Raw genomic sequence first — 12,827 nt, 5'->3', positions numbered from 1 at the left:
TGAAAACACTGCACTTCTCTATGGTGTATTGTTTGACCAATAAAGGGAAATGTATGTGACGTTGGGGGGAGAGAGATACGTCCATCTGGCTGACGTTTACCTCTGAGGAGAAGTGAGGGCCAGAGGCTAGCTGTCACTCAAGAGGCCACGCCCCTAATTATTCATAAACTTTAACCTCCAATAAAATAAAAACTAGCCTGGTCCAAAAAAATTCACCCCCTCAGTGTTGTCATGGAAATATGACCTAAACATACAGACAAGAATGTTTTTTTGTCCCAGGTCTTAAACGGTTTAATGATGCTGTGAAAACGGCCTGTTTAACATGGGGGTCAATGAGAAACTGCTCTATTATGAAACTCAGAGAACTGCAGTTTTTGGCACTTCCTGATTGGATCAACCAGGAAGTCAAATCAAATCAAATCAAATCAACCTTTATTTATATGGCGCTTTTCATACAGAAAAGTATCGCAAAGTGTCTTACAGAGATGTACAGAAGAAGAGAAACATCAAATAAAATCAGGAGAAGAAAGTTAAAAGAACCCAACCCTCCCACAGTCATGCACAGAGACATACACAAATGTTCATTCACACATTCACATAAACACACACAGCCAAGCTGACACACAGACACACTTACTCACACCTACACCAACACTAGCTGTCACTACAGAGACATGGCCGGGCAGCGAGACCTGAGGTACAGAGGAGGCTAGAGGAAGCTACCTTTGGGGGGCCAACCACACCGGGAGAGGTCCCAGTCCAAGGTCACAGGGAGCACCGCCACAGAGACCACCCCGACCCAGGCAGACAGGAGCCTCCGCACCAAAGTGCAGAGCCCTCTAGCCGCCCGGGCCGGAACTGTCCACGGAATAGCACCCCCCGCGGCCAGATCAGAGACAACTCCCAAACTGGCAGGCCCCCTGAGGAAACACTGGAGATTAAAAACTGTTGCCTAAAAGAGTAAAGGGTTAAAATATGGAGGCTAAAAAAACGAGGGACTAAAACATAAAAGCATAGAGGCTAAAAACATGAACTAGAAAAGAAAAGCATTAGAGCATAAGACATGAGGCCTTAAAAATAAATAAAAGCATGAAGGCTAAAACACAGAGGTTAAAACAGTAAAAAAGGATAAAAAGTGCTCTGATTAGCACTGCCTAGAAGAAATCAATTAACTTAAAGCCTGGTTAAAAAGATGGGTCTTAAGCCTCTCTTTAAAAACCTCAGCAGTCTCTCCGGCAGGCTGTTCCACAGTCGGGGCCCATAACAACTGAAAGCCGCCTCCCGGTGTTTTTTTGAACTAACCTGTGGTATGGTTAAAATGCCGGTGCCGGAGGACCTCAGGGTCCGCGGCGGTCGATAAGGTCAAAGCAAATCAGCTAGGTAAGAGGGCCCAAGACCATTAAGACACTTAAAAACTAGAAGAAGAACAACTTTAAAATCAATCCTGAAACGCACTGGGAGCCAATGCAGTGACTTTAAAACTGGTGTTATGTGCTCCCGCCCTCTGGTCCTTGTCAGCACTTGTGCAGCTGAGTTTTGTAATAATTGTAGATTCAAAATGCTCTTTTTGGGAAGGCCAGAGAGCAGGGCATTACAGTCGTCCATACGACAAGAGATAAAAGCATGCATCAGCACATCCGTGCTGGCCTGAGAGAGAAACGGGCGGACTCTGGCTATGTTCTTAAGATGGTAAAAACCTATTTTTGTTATATTTTTGATGTATGGAAGAAAACTGAGCTCAGAGTCAAAAATCACACCCAGTTTTTTTACAGATTGTGATAGTTTAAATTTCTGTAACTTTGGTAAAAGTTTCTCTTTCTGGCCTTCAGGACCAATGAGTAAAATCTCTGTTTTGTCGTGCTTGAGCTGTAGGAAATTTCCTGCCATCCAGGTCTTGATATTTAAAATGCAGTTAAAAAGGACATCATTAGGTCCTGTGTCATCAGGAGACACGGTGATATACAGTTGCTGAGGTGGGGGCTTGGTCTGATTGCATGAGCTTGAATTGACCTTTATGGGACTGATTTAGCTCAGACTGGTTTTTAAGGCTCATCCGAGTCAGGTTTTGAACTTTAAGTCCAGCTTTTCTGGGTCCTTTTCTGCGTCCTTCCTGCAACGGGCCCTAGGTTTTGGCTGTATTATCCAATTTTATTTTAAAGGAGCTGGGATTTAATATAGTGCAAGACTCTGGGTTTTTTATTGATTTCCTGGAGTTAAAGTTATCAATTAACACCTAATATACTTTACAGTAGCTGCAAAGGCGTTTGAGAGAGATTGTTATTTTAACTGCTCAGCTGACATGAGTGCACCTGTCTATTTATGTGTATGTGATATTTGCTCCAGTTGTTTATTACAGCATCAGGTTTTTGTTTTATTGAGATTGTTTTTATAACACTGCCAGAGCCGCTGGTGTCAACAGGGGCACATTTCCATCAGATTTGGCTTGTATTGGCACCTTGAAAAACAGCTATCTACATGTATAGATTCCATGTATATTTTATTAATGTCCTACTTTTTAAAACCAGACCATGTCCAATTTGTTGATTAAGTGCCCTTTTTAAACAGTGCTTTTGCAGCACACAGCTCCAATGTACAGAGTTGGTTCACTCAAAAGCAGTGAATAAGCTGATCCTCACGTTGTGTCTCAGAACCCATCCTATGCAGAAAAAAACAGTGTAGCGAAATCCATAGCATCGGACATGGAAGCGGTGTGTCAGGCCGAGTCCACACGAACACAGGTATTTTTAAAACTGCATTTTTTTTGGTCCCCGATTAAAGAAAAAAGAATTCCTGTACACACCACCGGTGTGAAAAAAAATATCTCCGCCCACATGAAACCGCAAAATCCTCCTCCGTCAGCTGGTCACGTCTAGAATGCTCCACAAGTCTCCATGGATACAACTTTTCTTTAATTGATAATTCTTTATTTATTTTTATTTAACCAGGAGAAAGTCTCATTGGTAATAAAAACATTAGACGTTTTTTTCAAAGATCATTTTCAATATTGATTTGAAAAGAAATACAAAGTCATATCAAAATTACTGCTAACTCTGATTCAGTTGCCTCTTCTGTTGTACCCATAGATTCATCCTTAACAGACAGTGGCTCCAGGACTCAGTCTTCTCTCATAGTCACAGAAAAGATGCTTGGAAAAAGGAATCCCTTCTCCATGGAGACTGTTCACCTGGAGCCACCTTCCCCAGCTAGGATCCTTCTTGAGAGCAAGCAGCCTGAGCACAGACCAGTTCATGTGTTGGACACGGAGCAACCACTTGACAAGCACTTCCAATCAAAAAGCAGCCAGAACAGCAGTAGTGAATGTTCAACAGGGTTCAAGTTTAATAAAGAAATCCCCTATATCCCACCAGTCAAACATCCCATCTGCTGCAAGTTACCCAATCACCCTGAGGTATCTCCCATCTGCGTAGACAAACACGACATACGACCCCTGTACACCTATGATAAGAAAACCCCCATAGCTTTGGATAAGACGGATCTAGAAAGTTTTCCATTTGGTAACGGAAAAGTCACCAAAAACGGGAAGAAGTACGGCAGCATAAAGAATGTAGAAACAAACTGTCTGTCTATTCTTCAGAACCACAGGACCTTTTCTCTCTGTTACTCAGAGCTGAGAAACTGCTCAGCTAAGACAGAGCTGGAACTGAGCCAGAAGGACAGCCCCATCCTGAGGAACATCTCCTCAGCCCCATCAGCCATGGTGGAGGATGAGTTTCTTGATCCTCAGGAGGAAGAAATGGGCCAGGACAGTGAGGAGGGAGATGTTGGTGAACTCAAAATCAGATACGAGGACTATCAGGAAAATAAGACTGAGAGGACTATAGTGGCCCAGCAGGAAGCCCACTACAAGTTCTTTCCCAGTGTCATCCTCTCCAACTGCCTCAGTAGAAAGAAACCTGGGAGCAAAAAGCTGGCTGATCCAAGCAGCAAGATTGAACAGGCCCAGCCTCGCAGAGCTAGGCTAAAAGTGTATAAAAAAAGGCTGGGAATGACAGGACATAGGAACATATTAAACATAGTTGAAAGCTCTACCTCTGACAGCCAGGATAGTACGAGCCTCAGTTCTACCGCACCGGCTTGTCCAGTGAAATCAGACACAGAGATGCCAGTTTTAGAGGATAAGTCAATTAAAGAGGCTGAACCAATTAGAGATGGGCCAATCATAGAGGGAGACCCAGTCACAAAGGAGGAGCTAGAAAGTGAGGAGAGCTCTGTAAATGAGCAGACAGAATCCCTTTTAGAGCGCCCTGTTTCCAGTTTTCCTGGAGAAACTAAAGGCTCAGCAGACGATGGGTTGAGCCCATTACATGATTTATCAGCAAAGTTTACCTGTACTAAACCTTCAGCACTGCCTGCTAGTAAATACACCCTGAGGGCCAAAAGGAAGATGATCTATGACGGCGAGGATGGAGAAAACTCAGGTGCCACTCGTTCTAAAAATCCAGCCTCCATCAAAGAACAGGTCAAGGACACCAATATATCCAGTGGGCAGGAAGTAAAATACCAGAAACGGCGTAAGAAGGAACCCCCTATCATCATCAAGTACATAATTATCAACAGGTTCAAAGGACAGAAAAACATGCTGGTGAGAATGTCCAAAGTGAAGGCAGAGGAGCATTTTGTGTTACTGACGCCAGACAAGCTAGAGCAGTACAATAAACTAGCCCCTCTTAAGGATTTCTGGCCTAAGGTGCCAGAATCTACTGCTGTCAAGTTCCCCATTACTGAGCCAAAGGCCAAAAAACATCCCAAAAAAAAGGCAAAGGTCACCTGCACAATTAAGAAAACAGTCAGCAGCTCCTCCAAACCTCGGGTCAAACGGGGTGAAAGGGCCAAAAGGACTAAAGGCTGTCAGAGAGGCCCAATTCTACCCTCCCTTCCACCCCCTCGGCCATGTTACTGTGAGCTAACAGATGACCATGACATTGAGTATACTGATGTCATGGTAGAGTTGGGCTACCTCTCTGATAGATCCCCCAGCCCTGCAAACTCAACACCCCCTCGTTGTTGGTCCCCAAGTGACCCTTTTATGGACACCAGGAGTTCAGAGCAGCTGATGAATCCACTGAGTGACCCATGTCTTAGTTCTACTTTTCACAAGCCACACACAGCGTCTTCAACCAAAGGAGCTCAAAAGAAGTGTCAAACTTCCAAACCTAAGAAATCCACAGACACTAAAAGACGAGCAAGCAAGTATGTAACTAAGCCTCAGGAGGAAGAGGAACCCAAAAAAGAGAAATCAAGACAAAGGAGTGGTGCTGCTCCAAAGCAGAGGAAGAAAGCTAAGGATACAGCTGAAGGCACATTCAACAGTTCTTCAACCACCACAAGACCTAGAAAGTCTCACAAAAAGAAGGTTGAGAAATCGAAAACCCACAACTTAAGTAGCTCCCAGTTCCTTTTCCCAGAGGATGAGCTTACTCGTTCTGAGAGTTCCTCTCAAGATGTCCATCCATTTCAGCAGCCAGTGAGCACAAGTGGCAACAGCCAGGGCAGTTCCCAGCCAGCGTCCACATCAGACTCAGTAGCTCTGTCCATAGAACCAAAGGTTGAGGACTGTGAGACTTCCATCATGGAGGTCAACCAAAGCTTTTCAGCACCGGTTCAGCGGAAGCAGCAAGGTTGCCAGACCACTGTGGTAAAGGCAGAGGCTTCACAAGTGGAGTGCATGGCCCCTTCATCTCCTCTGGATGGTAGACCCTTACTGAAAGACAGTAAAGACTACCAACTAGTATCAGCCTCCCCACACTCAGGCCCTAAGAACGGGGTGATCCCCACTCTCTCTGAGACCCCGTCTGGCTTGGCTGTCCTCAAACAGCTTCTCCAGAAGAGGCAGCAGGGGCAGGCTCTTCCTCTCCAAGTAGTTGGTACAAACAGCCACTCCACTGTCATAGCTCAGGCCACAGCACCACTAGATCTCAAATATAAACCAGCAAAATCTAGAAGAGCTCCTTCCTCCACTCCACGGAAACCCAGGGCTCCAAAATCTACCACTCTCAAGGATAAAAAGCCCAGAATTAGGAAAGGTAAGGCAAGCGGTAATCAGCCAAATCTATCAGTGAAGCAGGAGGGAAACATGTCAGACAACTGCCCCATCTTCCTGTCAGACCCAGGCCTGGACAGCTGCAACTTTATAGAGGACAGCTTGTCACCTGAGCTCCCACAAAACTATACCTTTGATATAAATGCCATTGATCAGACAGAGTTTTCCAGCCCATACAGTAGCAGTCAGTTCGTCCTGACTGATAAAAATTTACCTGTTAAGTTCCTGAGTGATGTCAGCCAGGATGCTTTGTCCACTCAGGCACTTGAGAAGAAACTTGAGAGGCTATTTGACTCTGGGGAGGAGCTTCACAGGGGGTCTGACTGGCAAAAACCAGGGCCCATCAGCCCTGACCTCTTTGATAGACCTGAGAACGGGATGTTTGTATCCAATAACCTCACATTCCTCGACTCAGAAAAAATCAAGAGTAGAGAATGGGACTTCTCTTTAGGTAAAGCCCATACACTCAGCCCCTTTCAGGACTTTCACTGTGAGAGAAAAGAGCTGCTCTTTTCCGTCTTCGACTCTGCCCTTCCTTTGCCTTTAAGCTCTGCGTCCTTTGTTGACCACGAGGGTTCCCCCCCAGGGGATCTTCTGGAGTGCATTGATGGACTAACATCCAACACACCCAGTAGCTCTCCATGCTCCATCAGCTCGCTATCCCAGGTGAGGGCAAGCCAGCTGCCGCGGGGAGCAGGGGGTGGAGCCCACATTCTCAAGCCCCTAATGTCACCTCCAAGCAGAGAAGAGATCCTCAGCACTCTGCTGGACCTGGAGATGTCAGAGGCCACCTTCCAGGAGCCCTTCTGCAGCGACCCCTCTGATGCACCAGGGAAACCAATGTAAGACTATATGCCCCAATGGCAACAGCCTATGTAATAATTATATTTAAGTTAGCTTGCATATGAAAGAACTGTGTGTGGACTAAATGTGCAAGGATAAAAATGGATCTGAAAAGCCTTCTCTTCAGAAAAGGAGCCTGGCCGATACATGAGCACGGCTGATATAACTGGTGGACTTAAGTGTCACACAGATATTGTATTGTATTTTGCAGTAAGTAAGTTGCTACTGGAAGGTGTCGTGTGGGTTTTTAACAACTAGTAGTCTTATGGAACCATGTCGTTACAAGTGGGTCCCCATTTTGCTTGTGGACAAGGATGCACATGCCAGTCAATTAGAATTACAATAAATGTACTATAAGTGAGGACATGCATTTAATACATTTGTTAGATCTCAAAGAAACACAATCCACTGAATGTAAACAGAAATGGTTTAAATTACAGTATGGAAATGTGAAGAAAAAGTGAACTGTAAAGTACATATCTGGTCACAACTAAATATAGGAGATCCTTATGAAAAAATGTTAGAATGTCAAAATGGAAATCTATTATCAGTACTATTTACTCAGTTTTGCATTGTTCTCGACTTCTGTGGTTGTAATTAGTTGCAGTAATTAATGAAATGTAAAGAAGTTAATTAATCCCATTCCTGGTTTTCTCTAGGGAGGTTGGTGGCCGTAAGTTAACAGTGCATACCAGGCTGGCTAAGGAGCTAGCAGAGTTCAATGGAGACTTGTCTTTGGAGGGTCTCCATTTCTGGAAGACGGCCTTCTCAGCCATGACGCACCCTGCCGTCACTATTTCCTCATCTTCCCAAGCCCAGGAAGCTGAGGCCTCAGAGGCAATTAAAGAGCAGGCTGAGCTTGAGCCGTCCTCAGCCAGTGACAAGAAAGTCATCCTTCTGCCCTGTAAAAACCCGCCAAGTAGAGAGCATGTGCAGCTGTGGCTGGAGGCCAGGAAACAGTATGAGAGTTTACAAAAAGGGCTGCGGAAGAAGGGGAGGGTTGGGCTGGATGTGGGGGGGGACCCTGAAAGAATTGAGCAGCCAGCTGCTTCCAGCTGTCAAGCAGTGAAGGCTGAGCTGTGTGAGAGACTCTCCAGTATCAGGACCCAGAGGAGAAAGAAATGCAACCTGTCCTTAATCATATCTCCCATGAAGAATAGAGGTTCTCAATCTAAATCCACAGAGGTGAGTCAAGTCTCTGATGAAGGTGGTGTGGTTTTTGAGAAGGAGGATGGGGAAAAACGTGATGATGATGACGATCAGACCACCTCTCCAGAATCCCCAGAGCTGCCTCCCTGGCAGCAGTCCTCTCAGCCCAGCCCGTTAGGGCCAGACCGGCTCAGGGAAAAATGGAAAGGTGAAAACTCTCCAGAACCATTGTCACATATGCTCTCTAACACCCCAGAGAGACTAGGGGGGGATCTTAGTCCTTTGCTCCTCTATGCGAGTGACAGAAAAGAGGGGAGGACTAGTCCCCACCTCCTTCACAGCACCCCCTTTTTAAGGAGGAGGCGTAGAAGCAAGGAAGATCTGGAGCCAGTGTGCAGCACACCCATACCTGAGGGTAAGAAAACAGCAGGATCATTCTACCTGTAATTTGTATATGTCATCTGTAATTGACAAATATACCAGGAATATGTCATAGCTGACTAATTCTTTGAATTATTTCTGATTTAGGCAAATCTGTATGCAGTCCTGTTCTTAATAGTCATTGATTCTTAACTCGTCTGTTTTTCCTGTTCTTCTTCTTGCTGCAGAGGATCCTATCTCTCAGAGACTCCAGCAGAGTAGGAGAAGCAAAGCGGACCCCCTGAGACGAGTATTACTGACCACACAGATGAAGGTATGACCACAAGTGTTGATTATTTTTTAAACCTCTCACCACATCAAGGAGCACAGTCCATTGTGGTTAGGGAAACAGTGTTAATAGCAGCTTAGAGCTGTGCATGGAGTGTCCAATGTACCTGATATTATGCCTCCTGAATAAAGTCAGTCCCTATTCCCCTTCAGCTGAATATGGGTGTTGCTGTTCACTTGATGTACCTGGGCTTTCTTGTTAATGTCTCTCATGTACTCTTTGTCTTCCACAGAACCAGTTTGCTGCTTTGAATGTGCCAAAGAAAGAGAACTCTCAGATTGAAGGGCCCAGCATAGCCAACTCTTACGGCTTCAAAATCAGCATGCAAAACCTGCAGGATGCCAAAGCTCTGCACGAGGTGAGCTGCTCCAGCCCTGTCTCACACTGACATACTGTTTTTGCACTTTTAGGGGGGGAGACACGTATCAGTCCAATATTAAAGGTTGGAGTTGGATAGCCTTTTATTAAATTTGCATATAGAATCTGAGTCCTTTAGAGTTTTATTCAATCTTCCAGTAATTATTTTTATTACAGTTGTTAGTGACAGCCAAGATTAGGTCATTTCTATTTTATTATTATTTTTATTTATTTTTTATTATTGTGCACCTAAAACAAAGGACACACATTAACTACATTTATGACAACCAATATAACAAGGACATATGGAATATAAAATAACCTTTTAAGCTCACTGTCACTGTTGATGGTTGTCATACGAACCTTTGTGGCTAGTGAATGTTCCAGGTGCCCAGCAGTCAGAAATAGTAATTTTCAGAACAAATGCCCTAATTATTTCATTTTAAAAAGAGCTAAAAGAAATTCTAGTACATCTGAGACCTCAATACAGTCTAAAATAACTGAGCCTGAGCCGGACAAAAGAAATCAGACTGTTTTTTGCTGAATGTCTATTATTGCCTGTAGTCAGTGTGGTATTGAAGTTGCGATGCCATGGTCGAAAAACTCTGGGAACCTTTGGTCTAGAGAGGAGAGCCTCGCCGCTCTTACAACGATCTTTGGCTGAATACTGAAACTGGCCTGTAGAGAGCACAATAACCAGGAAACAGCATATTAATTGTTGTCAGGACCAACGTCAATGCTTGTGCACGTGCATGTGTGCATGCTTCTGCGCGTGCATGCTCGTGCGGTTGCATGTGTGTATGCTCGTGTTGAAGCCCCCCTCTCTCAATTGGGCTACGGCCGGGAAGCATACCGTGGCTACTGCCACACAAACCAGACTTTAGCCATCAATTGTGCTTGGGCACAGTATGAATGGTAAGTGTGAGTGAGCCCTCAGTGGCTGGGTTTTACAACTGAATCCCATTCTCCATGCAGCTTGGACAGCCTATTAGGATTTGCAATTAATATTCCTGCCATTTAATGGATGCTCTGATTTGAAGAGGCATGGAATAAATGCATCAGTAAAATATGCTTCTATTACTCACTGAAATAGTAGGCAGTCATTAGCAAGTGGTGAAATATCCAAGGTCACCTTACTCTGCTAATGTTCCTGCAACAAAAAACAGAGGAGAACAGGAGGAGCGTAGAGGTCCTGATGTGTTTCTAAAGATGAGTTCTCAGCCTCCAAGTCTACAAATAGTTTTTTCATTTTGTCTTTGCCCTTCAGGTCCAGTACCTAACACTGATGGGCATGGAGCTCCATGCAAGAACCCGACGTGACCTTGAGCCTGACCCTGAGTTCGACCCCATATGTGCCTTATTCTACTGCCTCAGTTCTGATGCCCCCCTGCCAGATGTTGACAGCAAACAGCTGACTGGTGCCATCGTGGTGGACAAGGACCACCAAAGTTGTGACCAAGGTTAAAACTCACTTTATCATAGCGCTGATGAAGAGGAGGATCTTCCTACTAAGATCTCGTAATGTGTAGCATTATTCAAGTCTAAGGAGGCAGCATTGTATATGTGGGTTGTTCAGTCACATGATCAGTGCCTGTATACAGTCAGACTGATGAATCTGTTCAACCCCCCTCAGCAGGTCGCAGAGGAACAGCGCCCCTGCTGGTCAGGGCGGGCGTCTCTGGGCTGCAGGTGACGTACGCCGCTGATGAGAAGGTGCTGTTTCAGGAGCTGGTCACCACCATGAGGAGGTGTGTATGTGTAGCACAGCTCCTTTGTTTACGGCTCCTGTTGCTGGGGATTCTGGTGACAGGGCACCACTCTCTGAAGCAGGATTTACTTCCTCCTTATATTCATACAAGTAGATGCTCGTAACTAAAGGCAAAGAGAAAAAAATGGTCCATCAGATTTTAAAGCGTTATCTGAAATGCTAACCTCATGAACTGCTGTATATTGGTGTGAAAATAATGGCTGTGTTCTGTCAGGTTTGACCCAGACATCCTGGTCGGGTATGAGGTGCAGATGCGTTCCTGGGGCTACCTCCTCCAGCGTGCTGCAGCGCTCGGAGTGGACCTGTGTCAGCAGCTGTCACGAGTGCCAGGTAGGGCTGACTGTCACCGCAGCTGCTAGTGTGCAAGTGTAAGGAAGAAATCAGTTCCAAGCTGATTTTTTTGTATGGCCAAGAATAAAAACACCTGGATACAGTTTTTTTTTTTACTAAAAATAATTTTATATACTGTCCTGAGCATTGAACTAGGTGAAAAAGCACAGCACCCTCTTTTATTTCAATTGTACGCGGAGGTGTCCTGCAAAACAAATTCATGGTGGTCCTTACAAAAAAGTGAACTTGGCTTAACTTTTGCCACAACACAAAGCAACTCAAAGAGAAAAAATGATCATTGGGCCACATTCTATTTCACAGTGATGCTCTTGTCTTGCCTTGTGTTATAAATCCAGTGCACCCTTTAAATCAAATCAAATCAACCTTTATTTATATGGCGCTTTTCATACAGAAAAGTATTGAAAGTGTCTTACAGAGATGTACAGAAGAAGAGAAACATCAAATAAAATCAGGAGAAGAAAGTTAAAAGAACCCAACCCTCCCACAGTCATGCACAGAGACATACACGAATGTATATACGTTCATTCACACATTCACATAAACACACACAGCCATGCAGACACACAGACTCACACCTACACCAACACTAGCTGTCACTACAGAGACATGGCCGGGCAGCGAGACCTGAGGTACAGGAGTCTAGAGGAAGCTACCTTTTGGGGGGCCAACCACACCGGGAGAGGTCCCAGGGAGCACCGCCACAGAGACCACCCCAACCCGAGCAGACAGGAGCCTCCGCACCAAGGTGCAGAGCCCTCTAGCCGCCCGGGCTGGAACTGTCCACGGGACGGCACCCCCCGCGGCCAGATCAGAGACAACTCCCAAACTGGCAGGCCCCCTGAGGAAACACTGGAGATTAAAAACTGTTGCCTAAAACAGTAAAGGGTTAAAATATGGAGGCTAAAAAAACGAGGGACTAAAGCATAAAAGCATAGATGCTAAAACATGAAATAGAAAAGAAAAGCATTAGAGCATAAGACATGAGGCCATAGAAATAAATAAAAGCATGAAGGCTAAAACACAGAGGTTAAAACAGTAAAAAAGGATAAAAAAAAGTGCTCTGATTAGCACTGCCTAGAAGAAATCAATTATCTTAAAGCCTGGTTAAAAAGATGGGTCTTAAGCCTCTCTTTAAAAACCTCACTTTAAAATTGGTGTTATGTGCTCCCGTCCTCTGGTCCTTGTCAGCACTCGTGCAGCTGAGTTTTGTAATAATTGTAGATTTGAAATGCTCTTTTTCGGATGGCCAGAGAGCAGGGCATTACAGTAGTCCATACGACAAGAGATAAAAGCATGCATCAGCACCTCCGTGCTGGCCTGAGAGAAAAACGGGCGGACTCTGGCTATGTTCTTAAGATGGTAAAAACCTATTTTTGTTATATTTTTGATGTATGGAATAAAACTGAGCTCAGAGTCAAAAATCACACCCAGTTTTTTTACAGATTGTGATAGTTTAAATTTCTGTAACTTTGGTAAAAGTTTCTCTTTCTGGCCCTCAGGACCAATGAGTAAAATCTCTGTTTAGTCCTAGTTGAGCTGTATGAAATTTCCTGCCATCCAGGTCTTGATATTTAAAATGCAGTTAAAAA

The 12,827-nt window shown here is 44.7% G+C and overlaps 1 protein-coding gene across 2 annotated transcripts in view; it reads left to right on the top strand.

Moving 5' to 3' along the window:
* rev3l (REV3 like, DNA directed polymerase zeta catalytic subunit) overlaps nucleotides 1–12,827 on the top strand; it is a gene marked incomplete at its 3' end in the record, with an annotated part of 111,079 nt that overhangs the window by 76,836 nt on the left and 21,416 nt on the right. Inside the window, exons 13-19 of one of the 2 annotated variants that reach the window (XM_083933997.1) lie at nucleotides 3,084–6,903; nucleotides 7,564–8,468; nucleotides 8,662–8,747; nucleotides 8,995–9,120; nucleotides 10,387–10,579; nucleotides 10,756–10,867; nucleotides 11,102–11,217. In XM_083933997.1, the coding sequence (XP_083790123.1) occupies nucleotides 3,084–6,903; nucleotides 7,564–8,468; nucleotides 8,662–8,747; nucleotides 8,995–9,120; nucleotides 10,387–10,579; nucleotides 10,756–10,867; nucleotides 11,102–11,217 (5,358 nt within the window). Of the gene's footprint in view, nucleotides 1–3,083; nucleotides 6,904–7,563; nucleotides 8,469–8,661; nucleotides 8,748–8,994; nucleotides 9,121–10,386; nucleotides 10,580–10,752; nucleotides 10,868–11,101; nucleotides 11,218–12,827 lie in introns of both variants that reach the window. The other variant, XM_083933996.1, reaches the window with a different exon arrangement.

This window comes from Echiichthys vipera, assembly GCF_963691815.1.
Source record: "Echiichthys vipera genome assembly, chromosome: 19".
Lineage (NCBI taxonomy): Eukaryota > Metazoa > Chordata > Actinopteri > Perciformes > Trachinidae > Echiichthys > Echiichthys vipera.
Note: the sequence above shows the minus strand (reverse complement) of the source record. Positions and strands in the feature narration are given on the sequence as shown.